This window comes from Haliaeetus leucocephalus, unplaced genomic scaffold (assembly GCF_000737465.1).
Source record: "Haliaeetus leucocephalus isolate CR32 unplaced genomic scaffold, Haliaeetus_leucocephalus-4.0 Scaffold184, whole genome shotgun sequence".
In the NCBI taxonomy this organism is placed as follows: domain Eukaryota; kingdom Metazoa; phylum Chordata; class Aves; order Accipitriformes; family Accipitridae; genus Haliaeetus; species Haliaeetus leucocephalus.
In genome coordinates, this window is record NW_010972620.1 from 4660321 (window position 1) to 4680560 (window position 20240).

Here is a 20240-nt window from a genome sequence, read left to right on the forward strand (position 1 = left end):
CATTTTACTACTTTGTACATAGTACATGTTCAACTTCAGGATTTTATATTTCCATGATGCATACCTTGCACTTTTCAGATGCCTCTATCCTGAGTACCCCAGAATGAATAATGCTAAAATCACTGGTCAATTCAGAAGGCGAGCTTTTTATCTTGCTATGCAGTGCAGTTCATTTTGAGGGATCTCAAAAAGTGCTTTGTTAATTATTTAATATTCACTTCATCCGCCAATGAAATGAAGGAGTAAGACTTGAACTGAGCACTTCAGAAAAACTTGTTCCATTCATCTATCCAATTCTCTAATTCCATCCACTGAAAACTCCCTTGTGACAGCTATACGTTGAAAAATTGAAAAGGTTTCTTACTCTAATTCTGCAGACCAAAAGTCTTATCAAATGTGAGACACGGGAAAAAAGTATCAATATTAATTTCAAATTTTACTGAATATTTAAGATCAAGAGACAGAAGATCCTTTCTTCAACTAGAGAACAAGACAGGAAAAATAAGCAAGAGCTCCATAACCATCATAAATTTTAATGCAACTTAAATATTTTCTACTGGATGGCAATTAGAACAAAGAGAATGGATGCAAGCATGGAAACAGCACAAGCATACTGAATTGTGGAAAATACGTCAGAACTTTAACAAAAAAATTTATACAAAACCAGAAAAGTAAAAACAATGCCTATAGTTGCACAGCTAAGATATTTTATCACATAATGGTCCTGACACTACAGAGTTTAATGCTTTATGTTCTGAAACAAAAGACAGGAAAACCTCTTCTTTCAGGATAGAACAGTTTGAGGACATGTCACCATTGTCATCCTTGTACTGTTCTTGCAGGAGAACCAGCATGCTAAAATTATGGTAATGCCATCGTTATCATAACTCCTTATCATCCTTGAATGGAAAGAATTTATTTTGAAAGAATTTATTATAAAACAACGTAAAAGAACAAAGCAATTCTTTTACATTTATTCAATTAAGCACCACATTCCAACCTATCTTGAGCTGTTTTAAAAATCCAGTGTAGTTTCTCCTTATTAGGGTATGTGCTTTCTTATCTTTAGTGCTGCCTGTATCAAAGCAAAGTATGGCTTGCAAATGTTATATACTTATGTTATAAAGATTCACTAATAATGAAGTAGAGCTCCGAATGCACTGGTGTTCCATATTATATGATGCTTCAATTGTTACATGATGATGCAGTTCCTGAATCTGCCTCTGCTATGTATCTGTGTTTTAAGAATTCACAGTCCTGTTTGTACACATACACAACTTTAAACAGTTCAGTAATACTGCTGACCATTAACTGTGAATCAATCTGAAAGCACAGAAAAGACTTTATTTTGTAACAGTCAACAGCAATATCTGTTTGAAGAGATTCCATTCCCAGGACTACCCGCACTTCCAGCTTCCCTGTCTGGGGACTGCATGCTTGCTTCCAGTCTGGGAATTAAAAGCCTGGGAATCAAAGTTACATTTTGTGGCTGGCACCACTGACATTTTCTAAATAGATTGAAGTTTGAAAATATTATTCTTGTCTACTAATTTTATCTTTATAAAAAGTAACAAGGAAGAAGTCTGTTGGTACACTCATCCTCTGCAAAAACACAAGAGGCAAAAAGGGCTATACGACATGCCCTCCAACAGCATAACCCTTTATGAAACAAAATGCTTCTGGAATTTTCCTCGTTAGTTAACATACCTGCCCTCTCATCAAGGGAAATCCTTGGACATAGATACCAAGGGGATATCATACAGTGGGAGATAACAGGGAGCTGAAAATGATGACTATAATTAAATATTTTTTCTTTCTTTCCCAAGTTTTCTAACTCAGGCCTTCTGACTGTAATGGCAGTACACACTTCAAAAAAATCCAAAGTAGATGTGATAGCATTTGTTAACATGAAAGAACTAATTTAGATTATTTAGTGTTGGGATACATCACTATAACTAGAAAGCTAAGTCTGGTTATGCGTTTTATTCACTCCTATTTAAGCATAGCAAATGCATACACTTGAGGGTACTTCAGCAACGCAGTCTCCCCTGACCCCCAACACCCACATTCCATGTTTGAAAGCACTTTCAGCATCAAATGAGAACAGTTAAAAACTGTGTCTCATTATGACCCCAGCATGCCTGACAAAGCCTCTGTAAGACTTGTTAAGGATGTTTATTTTCAGCGGCTCTGCATCTGGAATTTTGCATTAAAAACAGTATCTGATACATGAACTAGTGTTTAGAAATCTGATTTGTAGTTTTAACTTCTTTGTCATGAGCATACATTTAATTCACAGAACAAGACTACAGACTGTGGAACAAAGAGAATGAGAAATCATCATTCCAGGTACAAATATTGTAGTTTTTATAGAGGGCAGTTTCAAGTCATGGACTTCAAAATGTTACAAAGTTTGACATCTGTTAAGACGGCAACTCTTCTAATCCAAATGCATCTTTTTACTGCAGAAAGTAATCATCAACCATTTTGTCAAGATGTAGAGAAGTCCAACTTACTAGAAATGTAGTCTGTTAAACTAAACTGCGTGGGATGACTGTTGGATCTCAACAAGTGACTGAGTCACAACTCCCATTACATCCTTATGTTAAGACTTTAGTCTTTGTAAGTTTCTGTCAGAGCCACGTTTATACTAAAATACTAACATAAATTTCTAATTTCTTGATCTGTTTCTATAGTGAACATGTGAAACATTAATAACTTCTGTTGCTATTACTATTCAGCAATACCATAAACTCCCTAATCTCTTAGTTTTGACTTGGAATACAGAATCAGAGCATTCAGTCAACAGTTCAGCCAGGTTTCTGTAGAGATAAAGTCTGTTGGGCTGATAGCACAAAAAGCTACTAGTTCTGAAAGTTTATCCCTCCTCAGTTTTCTCTCAAAAGCTTAAAGGAAAAAAAACAACATAAATGCCAGTTTAGGACCAGGAATGAAAGCTGCTTAGGGGTGACAGAACCTGTACTTGTATTATACGACGACATGTGAAAACTTCAGTTAATTCTATTTGTCCCTCTGATTCTGCCAACAGTATGAAGCTGGCTAACCCACTCAAACAATACACAGAAGAAAACAGTGCGCTTCAGAAGTCCTCCCAAAGCGAGACTGGGTAACGTCCTGCTTCACTGCAGTCCTTCACTGTAACTTCTTAATATCATATTTCTCAAAAGACTTTTTCTCCTTAAATAATTCTTACACAAGGAGTAAAACCCTATGATAAGTCTTCCGCTTTACTTCAGCCTTATCTTTAATTAAGAAGTTACCTTTTCTTTGAAATTCCCAATATTTTAAATAAAAAATAATTACCATTTACAAGTAAATTTAGGATCTAGTTCAAGGAGAGAAGACAGACAATGCTGTTCCGTGTCAATGACGTCTCTAACATGATTTTCTGTAGAACTGAACTTGTTCGAGGGCAGATGCAGCCCAAAGCTGAATGGGGTATCTTTGAGTTTGTACATTGCACAGGAAACTGCTAAAGAGATGAGAAGGCCTTTTGCACATCACATCATTGCTACATCAGGCATATTACATATGCAACATATGTTTAGAGTAATTCAAATTTTGAGTTGTCCAGAAAAATGATTCCTAATTAATCACTGATGATCACAAAAGCAGCTCTTCCATTTCCGGCTATTACCAAGGAAAATGCCTTTCACAGGACAGTGAAGGCTAGAGCCTCAATGCCAGAATGAGACCAGACTAGAAGGAAAAAGAAGAGTGACATGTAGAAAGGATACTTTCAAGATACAGACAGTTCAGACATAAACAGTTCATACATAGTCTCAGCTCACCCAGGAAATGCTTATTGCTGAGTTATTGGGAGTTTCTATAAATAGGTTATTATTAAATAAAGACCAGATTTTGGAATGTGAAACACACAGTTATGTCACCAAGCACAGGTCATTGTCCTCCTCCTTCCAGCAAGAATGCAGCTATCAAGAACATTTCACGCTTAGATCAACTGTGCATTTAAGTATCACTTGCTTTCAACACCCACTGAATAAAAATAGAAGGGGACAACAGAGAAAGCTAAAAAAGCACACAGTAATTTAATAACGTATTTTTAAGCTGCTGGCCCTCCCCCTGTATTTCCTGCATGATCTATGTCAATGCAAATTTCAGCACCAACTTCAATGAGGCCAGAATTTAATCCATGGAGTTCATTCAAGAATTTTAAACAGGGAAGGTAAAAGACAAGTTCAGTGGTTACAACTAAAGAAATAAAAAAGATGACAAGGAAGAATACTGTCTGCCTGAATCCTAGCAAGTGTTTTGTCTCCATTAACTCCCCTACCTTAAAGAGAGGTAACCTTTCCCTTTGAGACTTTGAAAAAGGTCAGCATAAGCTGTTCAATAGTATTTAGTGTAGTACATAAACAGCTTAAACATTTAAACTTCTTTTTTTCTCCCTTTCATGTTCTGGATAGCATGGCTTTGGGCATTGAAAGGAAGCTCACAGAAGCATCACTTGTTTAACAACTATAAAATCCACAAATCTACCTTCTGAAAAGAAAAAATGCCTCTTGTACACAGTTTATGCTACATAGATCTAAGGAAAGTGGGAAAGTATGATGTTATTTCCCATATGCCACACCAGTTAACACATAAGTCAAACTTATGAATTTTGTAATAATGAACATAAGTTGTTAAAGTGTACATTATCTCCTGCAACTTGCACAAGATACATATAAGCATATGTAAAAAATAGGCACTGGATCTGAACAAAAGTAATATTTAAAACTCTCATCAATTACTTCATCCACCCAAATGCATAAACAGGCATTGGCGCACCAGTTTTAATATACTGACAACAGGGTATCTACCTGTAGGACAGCATACTGAGAATTACCAACATAAGGCTGGGTCTCCGCCCAGGACAGTGAAGATTTCCTTCAAAACTACTTTGCGTGCATTTATTGAAAAACAAATGCATCCCATGGATAGTAACAGAAGATCCTACTAGGCTCAGGCAATTTGCAGTAACCATACAACTTTGACAAACTCTGCTGCAGCGTTGACAAACTATTTTGATGGCTGGCAACAAACTTGAAGTCACTGCAGCTCCTAACAGTATCTACACTGTAAGACATATGCACTGCAGACTACAAGACACCAGTCCTGGTTCCTCATGTTCCATGACAGACTCTTGTCAGCATTCTACTCAACAGAACCCTCCATTTTGACAACTGTCTCTGGTTATAGTTTTCTAAAGAGTTTTATATAGCTATTACAGTAATTTACAATTTTCCTAGCTTACTTTATTCACACAAAACCATATAAAAAAAAAATCTTAAAAAGAAACTGAAAGCACACCCTCCCCCCCATGTTATCTATTTGGCCTATTACCCTCTCAAAGAAAGAATTTAAATTGATTTAACCCCTTCTTAAGTGACAGGTTATATTATATTTTGTAGAGATCTAAATAGACAACTGACTGATAGGTTCTAATTGAGTATGAAAGAATCTATACTGGTCTGAACAGAGTGCATTCAGAAGATCTGATTTTTATGTAAATGCTTATAAAAATTCAGCAGTCAGTGCTAAACAGTGCAGATGAGGAACCCTTTACAGGTGACTAATTCAGTGATTACTATGTTCATATTGATAACAATCATATCAATTAACATTTAACAAACAGAGCTTTCAAAAAGAAAACGTATCAACAGATACTCAACTACTGGCAGAAGCAGAAGGAAGCATCATGAAAAATGAAAAGTAAAACTATACGGTATTTTGAATAGTTCTGTTAACCAGCTTAAGTTTCTAAAGCAGTGATGAGTTATTAGTCTCCTCCTTTGCTGATCTGCAAAACAGCTCTGCAATAACATCCCACGGAGTTCAGCTTGCTGGTTCAAGGTACCCTGAAAACTATACCATCTAGTCACACAACAGTCTACTGAATCACAAAAGGAAAATCAGACTGGATAAAATTCAGCAAAGCTCATGCCTTCATTAATAGCAGCCCACATCCGGTGAGATGCTCTTTCAGCTACTCCTCTTTTCTCTTGCAAGTAGGATTCCATATGCTTAACACCAATTGTAAGGGTCATTGACAAAGCCTTTGAAAAAAGTGAGGTTTTTTTGGTAGAAGACACTAGTAAAAACGTTAAATCTAAAAATTGATGCTGGTTGCTTATTTAAGTAGTCAAGGCTGCTGGTAGTACACTGCCTATACTGACAATGTATTTGTTCCAGAAGACTTCTATACAACCAGCATTTATGAACTAGCTTCACATTCCCTTAAACTTAATTTGAGTGTGTTTTCCTCCCTTGTAACTGACCCAAGATTATAACAAATGCTTCCAGGTCAGTAAAATGTTGTAATTTACTAATCTTGCAAAGCGCCTCTAATTTAAAGATATTAGACTTAAATCATGCTACTTCCCCACCCCATTCATCTGCAAATCCAAGAAATCCCAATATCGGAAGTCAATTTTTATGCCTGAAATACTGACCTAAGGGTTTTATGCCACATGAAAGCATTGTTCTGTCATTGTTAAGAAACTGGCATCTGCAACTTCTAAATTATATCGAAATGGAAACACGAGAAAATAGAGTATCAACTCACAGTTAGTAACGGTTGAAAACACAGTTATGCGACGTCAAGCTCAGGTGTGTGTTAGGAGAACCAGGAAAGAAAGCTACTTAAATCCTCAGAAGCTGATTCTTGCATCCTATTATGCAAAGATTTGATTTTTACCCCTTGATACTTGCAAGGTTTTTTCTGTGATATTCCTCTCCTATCTGATTGACTCTATCATGAGCTTGAGTCTAATGATTCTATGTCACCTAAACAGGAATAAACAGACGCCCCCAACTAAAATTATTTTTATTTTGTAAACTCAAATATTTACAAGTAGTCAGACATGTCTGTATAGTCAGGGAAAGGAACTTCTAGACAATGCTCACTTCCTGTAAAATGTAGCTGCTTCTTAAGTGATCCTGGCATAAGCACTGGCCTAACAAAGGCAGTCACAACTTCCTTCTGTATTTGGACCCAGTAACTGTATAACTTGGTGCAAAAGAATTTTTCTTCCATCAAGTAACAGTTCACATTTTTCAGGGTCCAAAGCAGAACTGCAGTTATCACTTGCAAATGAAACCACTGATTTTTAGACTCAGTTGTAAAGTAAATCTTTAACTTTTAATATCTCAGATTATTACCAAAACAGGAAAACATCTAGCAAACAGTAATGCATGCGTAAACACGGTATGTTAAAAGCTCGACTGATACAATACTTGAATTTCCGAAGACCACATCCCACGGAGAGCTGATAGGCTGTTCTTCTCCTTTTGCTCCACCTTCCTTATCAACACCTTGTATCCCAATGCCTGCTACAGTGGTCACCATCTCTAATTCCAGGTCAATCTACAAGAACCAAAATTACACACGCTGAATGTACAAAATTAACTTGACTGAAGTTACAGATAATTTGAGCTAGATGTCAAAACCAGAGAGTTTTTGCTGACAAATAAAAAATAAATCCTAACAATTTTCAGCTATTTGTTTATTTAGGAAAATAATTAATTTTACCACAATGCTTGCTGATGGGGGAGTAGGTGGGGGGGAGAGGGAAGCAGCAGGCAGCAGGAAAACCACATGCCTGGAATTCTCTTCCACACGTAACAAAAATTGACACTGCTCTGTCAAGGTTTGCTCAGCAGTTGTAGAAGAAAGCATCAAAATTTTCTAGAGAAATACTCAGACAATGGATGTGGATATTTTATTTTAAACTTCTACGGGAATATGACATAAAAATTCAGATACTGTAACAGTATCTCCTAGCTCTATATAAAATAATCTGTACAAAGCAAATAATTTTTGCAGTTTATTTCATGCCCTAGAGCAAAAAAATGTTTATTTCATTTATGCAATGTAAATCCCTTTATTTTTCCTTCCCCTTCTGCTTATTTTCTAAGTGACTTCCAATACCTCTCAGGAATTTATCATGATGATCATGTAAAAAGGGAGTCTTTCACGCACAGAATCTTCTAACTTTTGTAGCAGTAAACGCACTCTTTGCAAGGCCCGTGGCCTGCACAAACATCTTAAAACATATCCTGTAGCTGTTGTACTACTTTAATTCTTGGATACCCTCATGGCACATTTAGATGAAAGGGAACAGCTAACTATCATGAAAAATGCTGAAGCAGTATGATCCTGATCTTCAGGAGTTTCTGAGCTGTCTTTGCTACCTGCAACTTTATTTCCTGCAGTCACCATGCTACAGTGATGAGTATTAGTAAGATGAGGATCCTGGAGCAAACTACTCATTTTTAGTAACAATATTTCTTTACCAACAGGGAGCCTTAGTCCTTTCCAGAATAAAACCTGGCAGACAACTGCAATGAATCCAGTGCAGGGATTTTGTAGACTAGTGCTTTGAATGAACCTAATTAACAGTATAAAGGCACCCCAAATTGAGTAAGGATGTACCTCCTCTGATCACAAATCAGTCATATTGGTGAGGATCCAAGTACAAGATCTTCTGAGATGCACAGAATACTTTTAATAATAAGCTAATATTATATTGCTTCAACAATCTTAACTTCTGATTATTCTAAATTTGACCTAACCAAATGTAAGATCCAATGACAACATATAGAAAGAGTAACACTCCTATGTGCTAAAACCTTGCAAGCATTTAATCAAAAAAAAAAAAATCCACATGCAGAAAATTCTGATATTAAAGCAGTTACCTGTACTTTAGAGACCTAAACAGCTAACAGAAATTTAGATATTCACTGAACCATAGTAGTACAATAACTTTAGATAAGAATCTGATACTACCGGAAGTGAAACAAAAACAATTTTTGCTTCCAGTACTAAGAATAGATGTTTCTCATAACAGGAAAGTAAGAGTCACTAAAGAAAAAAAAAAAAAAAATCAGTTATGCTACAACGAGTAGTGCATATCATCTTCATTTGAAAGGAAGCACAGAAGTCTATGTAGCCCTTTAGAAAACAAACTACACAACAGCATTTATTTATAAGATATTGGGCCAAATTTCCTTCCTAATGGTGAAGGTATTTGGAGAGCAATTAATTTGGTGTAAATTTTGACCTGTATAAGCAGAATAAGGTATAAGAGATTAAATTTTGAATTTCCTTATGGGAAATTTACCTTTCTAATTAGGTGATTTTCTGTATCAGCTACATAAATAACATTATTTTTTATAGCGATCCCTTGTGGTGAGTTGAAAGCTGCCTCTGAAAATCTGCCATCTCTCCTTCCACTGCTTGGACCTATAAATGAAACAAAGCAAACTCAAAAGTAATTTTAGAAAAAAAAACCAAACCAAACCACAAACACTTAAAGTGCATACATTTAAACCTGTAAGAAAATGACATATTCTAAGAGATGCTTTCACAGCACCTTGTAAAGTTTACATTATTAATATTGTGTAGTCTCATTTTAGTCACTGTGCTATGTGATTACAATAGCCTGGTGCTATTAAGTTTTGACCTCATTCTCCACAAGTTCTCTGCTTCTTTAAGCTCATCTCCCAAATAGAAGTCCTAATAGGGGTCTAAATTGTTCCTGTTTCCTTGCCCTAAAGGACAACAGCAACAATGGAAGACAGAAATAAAAAACTACATCTTTTTTTCTTCCTAACTACATCAAAGCAAGCCAGCAGGAAAAACTTTTCATTTCCAGAACTCAACTCCATTTTAATGGTTTAGATTTTGCTGTAATCACAAATGAAACTAATATTTGATTAGCAGCATTTTCTCATTAATAATAATTAGGAAAAAGATAACATGGAACTAATTACACAAAAGAACAGTGAGAATGATGGAGTGTCAGTCTTCTGCGCAGAACAATCAAGAAATAGAAAGGAACATGTCCTGAACATAACAGTATGAAGGTAAGCATCGTATTTCAGAGGGAGTAACATTTAAAGTGCATTAGCAGTATGTGTCAGCAGAAGACATTTAGATATGAGTTATGTGTGCATCATGATTTATGATGCAAATATAGTAATTTCAACCTCTGTGCATGCCCACATTTATTACTGTATTATCAACTTCATTACATTCTTTTCTGCCCACTGACTCATTTACCTGAGTCACCGAAATACACAAACTTTTACAACCTACTGTCAGAAGACAATTTAGACCTTAACAGACACCAATGACTGAGGTGCTGGTGTGTCAAGATTCCAGTAGTTCCCCTTATAACTGTCAGGGTGCACATCCCCATGGAAGGGATTAGCAGAGTGCCAGAGGAAGGAGGGGTACCAGTTCAGAGGTTAGGACACCTCCTTCTGAATTACTGTTTACTAACTATCCCAGAACACTAAAGGGTAGCTTGTCTGCAGAGACTTCATCACACATATCAAACAGAAACCAAATTATCTTATTTTTGTCATAAGAAATCTTGTCTGTACTTCCCATAGGAGATGGGTATTAAGACTAATGCCTTTATCAGGTTAACTTGGATAATTAGTCTGTCTATCCAATGCACCGTTACTTCAAATAGCAAGAGATTTTCTTCCTTTCTTTAAATAGCAGTGCCACTAGTATTTTTATGAGCTTTGTAGGATCCTGCCATGGCAGAGGTGTTAGTCAATACCAGACTAATTAATATACGACACATCAGCATACAAGTTGTGATTCTGAGACATAAATGAGCCGTTGTTCTAAATGATTTGGGGATTTAACCACTTCTTAAATCTGTCTATTATGGTTGGTCACAGATGGACTGTCCTAACAGCTATTACTTGGTGCATTAAGATGTAACTTTGACCACTGTAACAGATTAAAAAAAAGAACAAGTCTGAATGTTTCATTTATGAAAGAGTAAAGCATACAAAGAGTGTGCAATTTTTTTAATTTGCACTGTAAAGCAGATTGTAAATTTACAAAAACCATTGAAGAGTTTAGTTTTTTTAAAGCTGAAATGTTACTAATATAAACTCTGCAACAAATGTAACTAAATTTAAAATACTTAACTTTCACTGTTTTCATAACTTGTTTATACGTTACACCTCAGTTTTGATAAGAACACAGGCCTTTTAATACACACTAAGGCAACTTTGTTTTCAGGTGCCTATGTACTTACTAGTGCAATGCCCCTGCTCTTAATAATTCTCCCTTCCTCTAAAAACCAGAAGAGGATCCTATACAGGAATGCTCTTCATTTTAAAAAAAAGCAGCAACAACCAAACAAAAAACACACCCCAAAAACCTCCCCACACAACACCATTGCCACAATTCAACATTCATTTCTTCTATTGGAAACGGAAGCATTACTGTCTCTTTTCCCTACCTTGCTGCTGGATGTGGATGTATGTCACTTAAATCTAAACCCATCTGCATCTCTTTCAGAGGAATACAAAACATATTTTTTGTAATTCATATTGGTCATCATATAAAAAGACAACCTTTAGTCAATGGAACAAAGAAAAAAAATCTCAACCAATTGCAGTAACAGAGTCTCTCACTGATGGTACTATACTATATCCCCCTATATCCAGTAAAAGTGATTTTAGTAGAAAAAATATTTCTGGCAATGCTTATAAACTGCTACGTCCTCTAAGAAAAGAATCAGCCTAGTATGCCCAGCAAACATACCCTACTCCTAAACTAAAATTACTATAATAAACTTATATAGCCTTACCTCCAATAGTGTGTAGAATTTGTCCATTTTTCTGAGTAACCAAAATCCTATGATGTCCAGTGTCTGCTATTACCAGCCTTTCTCCTGAATTATCTACAGTCACTTTGCCAGGAAACAGCAGGGGAGAAGGTGGGAGGGTGTCCCTGTATAGCTTTATTCCAATGTTGTTGTCTTTGATTTGTCCTCTCTCCTTGTAGAATTTCAGTGTTATAGAAGTAAATAAAAACAACTTCTCTCTGTGTCCCTCTCCAACAAGCGAAAACAGCATATTTCCACGAGGCCCGAGAAGGACCAGAGTTGGCCAGCAGGACACTTCTAGTTCATGCCACAGTGTTGCATCTGCATCATTTACTACAGGGTGCACAATATTATACCTCAGAACAGCACTTTTAATGTTATCCAGAACTTTTTCATTTGGGAATTTCGCTGAATGGACACCAACAATAATAAGACCGTCTGAAAGGAAAAATAAAATCATGCATTGATACATATTTGTATTTGAATTAAAAAAAAAGTAAAAATGAAGCACATTTATCTCACAATGTAACTGACTGCTTTCCAGAATGAAAGAGGATTTGAACAAACAAAAAGCAATTATATCTCAGTAGGAATACAGATAGATATGTATACAAAATACTGAAACTCAGAAATAACATTTCAGTAAAATTACTGAACTTTAGGACCATTACTTCCCCAGCTGGTTGACATTTAATATGTCATAAATTGTTCTTAGTTCCTGAACCTCTACATAGTAAGGTAGGAAATACTTTCAAAATAATTATGGGTAAGTTGTAGCAGCTCAACTGATACTTTGTTTTTTTTCAGATGTTTATGACACCTCTTTGGATTCCTGTACACAACTATGGTGTTTTAGAAAATTAATTATTTTCCACAGTTAACTAGGAATCACAAATATAACACTGAACTCCAGAAGTCCAGAGTTACCTTGGCATATCTAACTCTAGATAAACAGTAAAAAACCCCCCAAAACCCCAAAACCCCCCAAAAACCCCAAAACAACCAAAAAACTATAGGCTTCTGAAATCAATACAGTATTCTATATTTCAAATAAAAATGCCAGGACTGACAACTATGACAAAATTACAAAAAGCACTTGTTACAAAGCAGGCAGGCTTGAACCCTTTTCCTTAAAAAAAAAAAGGGGGGGGGGGGGGTGTAAAAAATTTTTTTTTTGCCCCTCCCCTTAAAATGTTTAACTTAGTTTCTGTATTTGGTTAATAAAGACAATGAAGAGTTCAGGTTTTCCCATAGCAGGGATAACTGCACTTCAAATCCTAGTACAAAGGTGTTGCATAAGCGTAAAGTAATATAATTCTGCTTATATACATTGCATACATAATACCAACCCTGAAATCGATCAAAAGCACACAATTATGAGCTTCCTTGAATTGTTTGCTTATTTTCTTAGTTTTATGAAATTCAAACACAGAAATAAAAATCCATGGCTCAGACTTCAGCTGCTTTTCCCTTGTGATAAGAAATAAATCTGCTTCCACCCCATGTAGACAATTACGTAAGCAGCCCCAAATTTTCCACTCCCCCTCCCTACCCAAGAAAGAATAAAGAGCCTTCCTTTAGTCAAGCCACTTTTCAGTGGCTTCTAGGAGGGGAAGTAAAAAAAAAACCCAAAAAAACCCACCTACATCCTTTTTCAGGGCTTTAAATTATGTTTCACTAGCATAACCTCCACCAAATGAAATAAACTGTGCATGACATCAATACCATACTTCGTCTTACTTTGTACTTAAAGAATACTATTAGCCATAAGCATAATCTTGTTATAGTCAAAGTAACTTGTCAATTCTAACTGAAGTAAGGAAGATAACAACAGTAACCATGCAGTTCTAGAAACCTGCAATACAATAATTTTAAACCAGACCTGTTAATCTAATGGAAATCATTAGACATTAACCTTACTACTTATCCAAAAATCACTCATGTTTCTGCATAGTGCAAGCATTTTGTAACCACAAATAACAACTGGGATCTTTCTACTTCTTCGTCTAAGTAAAAGTTTTAAATTTGCATGTGATCTTTTGTGTTATTTTGAGGAGAGGAGTGAAATTAAATGGGAAAGGAAAATATCCTTAGAGTTGACGCCCACATGAGTTAATTTTACTGCAGTATTAGAATTTATTTTGACAACAAAAAAAGTACTTTCTTTTTTTTTCCCCAGTCAGGTCTATAAAAACATTTAGCATTTATAAACCCTTTTATCAGTAGCATTCAAATATCTGTGGCATTTCCTTCCTTCCCACAGTCACCAATATCTATAGGTGGATTCCTTATAGCATCATATTTTTTCAGTAATACAAGTAATACCAAAAAGCAAAGAAGACTTGGAGTCTGTACAAGGTGGCATGGAATAAGAACAGCCATTATCCCATCTAATCCAATTCTGATGATGTTTATACTCTGAAACATGAGTGTAGATCCTCGAAGAACTTCATAAGGTTCTTAAATCAGACTAATTTGTGCTTGTACAAATAATCACTGCAATTGAAAATGTTGTGTTGTGCTACTATAGACAAAATAGGTTTGGTTGAACAGTTATTAAATTTAGATAAGCAGGATACAATTTAGTTATAAAAGATAAAGGCAGATGCACAACGTATATCTCTAAGTAAGCAAGTTCTGTCATTTAGTGCTTACTCTAATATTGTTATGCTTTATCCAAAACAACAGCCAACGGAAATAGTCCTCCTGAAATGACACTCATCTGGACAAAACAAATTTTTAAATAAATGTTTTCTCAGCAAAGTTTTAAGAAGACTTGAGAGTATAAACTGTTTCAGTTACTTGTAGTAGCAGATACTTTATTTTTAGAAGGTAATTTTTTTTCAATTCAAATATAACCATTTGTTACAATAGGAAAAGACTTCATCAATTTATCACAAATCTAATCAGGACACAACCTAAATACTTTCAATCACCTTGCTAACAAATTTATTTCTCATCTTCTAGCTTCTCATAGTTGCTAGAACAGTACCCCTCTTTCCCCCAGTTTTTCTCTCTTTACTCTCCCAGTTGCAACCACAATTATCAAAATCCAGAATTAGCTCTCTGAGAAGGAAATCCACACAAAAAAATAATTTTTTGCAGCTTGCATAATGTACCTTTCTCCTTATCAAAGAAAATGATTTTATTTATTTTGCATTCTAGCATTTTAATTTTTAATCCACAAGAAGTGTACTTTTTTTATGCAGTAACTCACCTATCTTATACATTTTATTTCATTTAGTCTAAACTGTTACGTCACACAACAATTCACTCTAAACTGGAAATTTATGTATCAGATCATTACAGTTATTTGGCACTTACTACCTAACCCATTAAAGGGCTTCACTATTTGTAAAACTAAGCAAATATGTAAAAATAAAATGCTTTTGTAAAACAGTCCGCCAAAAGCCCTGCAGTTACAGTCAGCGGAGTTTGGCATTACAAGAACGGTGAAACCAGCCCTCTGATCAGAGAAGGCCTAAACCAGGGCCCAAAGAGTAACAACTGTAAACAACTGCATCCAAGGACATGGTTTGGAACGGAATGTAGTATTTACTTTTATGCTTTTCTACCTTTATGGTAGAGGTGCAATCTGGCTAGCTGGACATCTTTGTTCTACCTTCACCACTGGTTTTGTGGTAGAAATGTAACAATGGCAATTATTTCAGGTCTTAAATAGTTGTATTATCTGAGCTCAAACGGGTTTGTTTACTTCTAAAGAAACTGATTTCATCTTAAGTTGCCTTTTTATTCAGTTACAGAGGGCTTTTTTTCAGTTACAGAGAAATTGAAAAGTATTTTTCTCTTTTAGCCCTCCTCCTCAACCACAAAACAGTGTTAACGCAGAAGAACATCTTCAGTGTGACAACAGGAAAGTGCTGCATAGTAAAAAACTTAGTTGAATATAACAATTTCACAGATACAGAATTAAAAAAAATCACTATAACTGATACAGTCTTTATCAATTCTATAGGTGCAGCATGTTGCAATATCAGACAGCTCAAGTTATAGTATCATTAACTGCTCTCCAAACAGTAGGTCAAATATTTTAACCGTAATAGGATCAGCAGCAGTGCTTATATTTGTCCTTCAAAACCAGCATTCAGGCTAGAAAGACAATTCTATACTGAACACCTGAACAGCACAAAGAAGTTACAACATCCTCTCATAAGAAAACTCCTGTGGAAACTGATGGATGCTATGCTAAGACATAAGAATATGCACACCATTTAAAACACTTTACTTGAATGATTATAACAGAGCACAACACTGGACTTACGCCAAGCTATTTCTAAATATTAAAAAGTACTCCCTCTTATAGAAGTCATTTCTGGACTGCTGATAACATGAACTGAATATGCACTGGGGTTTAAAATAACTTTCTGAATGCCACTTGAAACACAGAAATAGCACCACTGAAGATAGCAGCGAGAACATATCAGCTAAAGATGCTAGGCGACATTTAATCCTATGGAAAGCAGTCTTCATTTTGAAACAGATCTCCTGAAGCTCCAGACAATAGAACTATGTGCATATGCACAATGATATATACAATGGTTTAGGATCACCCTGAAACTACAACTTCTTGTGTCCAGGCTTCTCATGACTGATGATCACACTGCTGAAGTTTCAATATACTCCACATAAGAGAGCACTGAACCACATAAAAAAAAAGTAATCAGTATCAAAAAATGTATGTATACAATGTACAATCAAAGAAAGACATTATATCAATATTGAGGTTTGTTCTTAGTTATGCAGAAAAACATAGGCAACATTCCTTCAAATATTCAAACAATAGATTGAAGATCCAAATGCATTATGAGATAGATGCTTTCTCAGAGTAGAGAAGCTTGTTTTCATTCTGACTAATATTGTCTGCTAGGTCAGCACCCTCTCCCACTTCTATAGCATGGTAAATATATACATGAAACGTGTAAGTAAATGCTATGTTTACAAATCTAAAGTTTAGTAAAGCTGTAGTTTCACTATATATTTAATCCAACTTGATGCTACCAAAAGAAATGTTGCTCATCTTTTGCACCAAAATCAGGTTTTTTGCAATCGCAAGGTGATAGATTTTGGAACTAACCCAAACAAAAGTGAAGGGACTTCCATTAACTAAATAAAAGAGCAGGTTAAAATAGGATGAAACTTCAGAATAAGGCTGAATATCAAGATACTTGCATTAATATATCTAGACATTCTTAAAGCGTTTTTTTATATGTTCAACATCCATTCTGTTTTAGTTTTACTCTTCAAACTTTTATTTTTCTCAAGTTTCTCAAGTCAACAGCTCTCTTTCTCCTAGTGATTAGTAAATCATGTTTGCCTTTGGTGAAAAAGATGCACATTGATGTAAGACCATCCACTGAAGTATTTTTCTACGGCTTAAAAAACCACAACCCTTGCTGCCTTGATGTATTTATACGTATTACTGTAATGCTAAAATTTACACACTTTGGACAGCAAAGAAAGATTAAATAATCCTGAAAAGGCTGACAATCAAAACATGAAAACAGCAGAAAACAATCAAAAGGGAGATTCATAGTGAAAAAAACCCACGTATTTTTCTTTTTGTTTGAACCATCAAGCACTTTAATCTCTTCCTGAATCAAACTGCTGCCCTCTGTTTCCTAATGGATTAAATTTAAGATTAATGTTGCACACACCTGCTCTTCTTTCCTTCTACCTCCACTCTCATCCCAACTATCTTTTTTCTCTCTCCGGTTCCTATAGGAACAGGATAGCTCAAATCCAAAACCAATTTACTAGGATAGCTCAAACACAAAAAGAATTTATCACCTATCAGCAAAGTACTTTCCTCAAGTAAGGACTCCTATGAAAGGAAGTTTAATAAAAGTCAAACAAAAAATGTGTCTCCAAGTGGACTCCAGTTCAGTTCAGAGTGCTGCAGCCTCTTCTACACCAGTATAGAGATGTTCAAATACTTTAAAGAGAAAGCTTGTGGGGAGAGGTTGTTAAAATGAGTATTTTGTTACCAACTGATTGAACAGCTTGGTCTTAGAAAACAGATTAAGGATATGACAGCTATATTAATACTATACTATTAACTATTAATACTATATATTAACACTATACTATAAAATGTTTATAATTTAAAGATATTATTCATTATATGATCAATGTAATCTGAAATCTCAATCTAGACCTTCTTCCCAGCATGCCTGATATCCACAGCAGTCCATTTATCATTTGCTAATCAGCTTCCAGTTACAACCGCCTCCCTTCCCCAAAAATGCCATGACAGTTTTTCCTTATTAGATAAAGTTCCTCATATCTGAAACACTAAACCAGATCTCAAATTTCTCCAAAGCAAACAGCTAAGCTTTCCAAGGTAGAAAAATTAGTTTGAGTCTTCTCTAAAGCACTATGTAAACCTACAATATATAAGTGAACTACTTAAAGTTAACTTGAAATTTCAAAGGCATTGTAATTTCTTTTTCTAGTGAAAGAAGGTAACACATGAAAATAAATGCTGCCAAAATTAAAAACAATGAGAAATGCCAACAGAGAATCAGAGACTTAAACATTATAAGATAATGTTATTTACTACATATATATATTGCATTTAATACAATATTTTTAGGGCTGAAGGTAACACTGTTCTTCATCCTACTGTTCAGTCTATTAAAATATCCAAGATAAGTGAGTAGCTGATACATTCTGTGTACGATCACAGCTTATCTCTGACAAGTCATCATGATGACAAGAGACTGCATTCTAAATAGTAATTGCCCTGCATTTTTATTCACTCAGAGAGATAGATTTCATCTCAGATGTGAATTTAAAGAGCTTAATTTCCTCTCCAGAATACAAGACTACTAATGGCATATAATGTGATGCCAATACCAAAAAAATTCTAAAACAAGTTTACATATTTTGTTGTTTCAGTTAGAATGGAAAAAACAAGTAACCTTAACTATATCCATTCTACCACCTTTACTATAGTCTTCTCAGAGTTGGTTCCTAAGTCAAGTGTAGAGGGTTACATACTTACATTAACTTTGAGCCTGTATCTTACATCCTTGTGTAGCTTTTTGCAAATAGCCTTATTTATAAGGATATCAGATTTGGGCTTTAAGCACATATACTATTTCTTTAATTATACAGACACAACAGATACCTTATTTAACCCCATTTAAAAATGTGATGGGAGTATACACAGTCACCTTTTTTAGGCTACTTAAAAGATTAGAAGACATTTTTAGGCACCCCTGAAATTTTGCCAGCTGTTTAGTAACCAGCAACAAAGTGACTCAGCTACTCTGCCTGCAACACTGCCAGTAAATTCTATTCCAAGCAAGCCAAAGCACTTTTACCTTTATCAGAGTACTGGCGCTCTAATGCGTGGAGATCAGGCAGCAGGTGCAAGCAATTGATGCAGCAGTAAGTAAAGAAATCCAACACCACAACTTTTCCACAAAGGTCTTTGTGAAGAGAAATAGGACCTGCAGTGTTTAACCATTGTAGATCTGGAATTCAGAGAACAGTGATACCCAGTTAGGGGAAGTGTAGGGAAAGGCAGACACTTATACCTAATTTGCACACCACCAAACGTTCCTGCTACATTTCACTTAAAAAAAAAAAAAAAAAAAAGTTCAACATTCCTTTCCACACAGGTAGAAAAGCAAACCAGAAGTCTTGTATTTATCCAACTCATCCTTACGTTCCCTAATTCTTCATAATTAGTAAATGAAAAGAAATACTATTAACAAGATTTAATGTAATATTCAAAGTCCAGTTTATATATTTAAATAGGCACCTTTTTATTGAAAGAACATGCAAGCCTCAGAAGAATTTTCATGCATTTTAAAACATGATCTACATTATTCAACCCCTAATGATGTCATATGGGTAACAATTAATTATTTAAAACTCACATAAATGCTAGTAAAGTAAAAATCTGTTAAACTCTTAATGATTTTTTCCACAGTTTTGTAAAGAGCTAATTTCAGAGATGATTAAAAAGTTTTTGTGTTTATAGTTTTGATCTTGATTTTCAAAGTTTGAAATGACAGGTATAAATTAATCCTGTTACATGGGAAGAAATACAACATTTTCAGATATTCCCGGTAGTACTCCTGGTCATTTATTTTAACCACTTGATGAGAGACATGAAAGCATTCTTTTCTCATTGGTAACTGATATTCCTCTGATCCCACTAGAAACTGGTATCAAGATGAGAAAGAAATATCCTAGAATATGGTCTGCTGTTATTATCACTTAACATTTCTGAGAATAATAGGGTGGGGGAAAGATAGATGTGATACAATGCAAAGCTGAGCTAAATTTTTGACAACCTGTTTTTTAAAAATGTATTCTGACTAATCTAAAAATCCTCAAAACTTCTACTCTAACAGTTTCAGCAAACTAATTTCTTACTGCCCCAGGAGAAGTTATTGGTGCTGAAGTCAGCAGGAAGCTCGTTTTCACTTTCACTAGGAGGAGGATTGATCTCTACCTCCATACATTTATAAACATAAACAGATGCACACAAATTCAGATTTGGTGACAATAATGAGAATAATTTATCAAGTGTATGCATTATTT

At 35.1% G+C, this 20240-nt stretch overlaps 1 protein-coding gene across 4 annotated transcripts in view; it reads right to left on the bottom strand.

Annotated features, from left to right (window-relative positions):
* NHLRC2 (NHL repeat containing 2) overlaps nt 1-20240 on the bottom strand; it is a 38980-nt gene that overhangs the window by 17478 nt on the left and 1262 nt on the right. For all 4 annotated transcript variants that reach the window (XM_010564727.1, XM_010564725.1, XM_010564723.1 and 1 more), the window contains exons 2-5: nt 19010-19162; nt 11646-12101; nt 9147-9268; nt 7261-7390 (exon numbers count right to left, since the gene is read on the bottom strand). In XM_010564727.1, coding sequence (XP_010563029.1) covers nt 7261-7390; nt 9147-9268; nt 11646-12101; nt 19010-19162 — 861 coding nt within the window. The remainder of the gene's footprint in view (nt 1-7260; nt 7391-9146; nt 9269-11645; nt 12102-19009; nt 19163-20240) is intronic.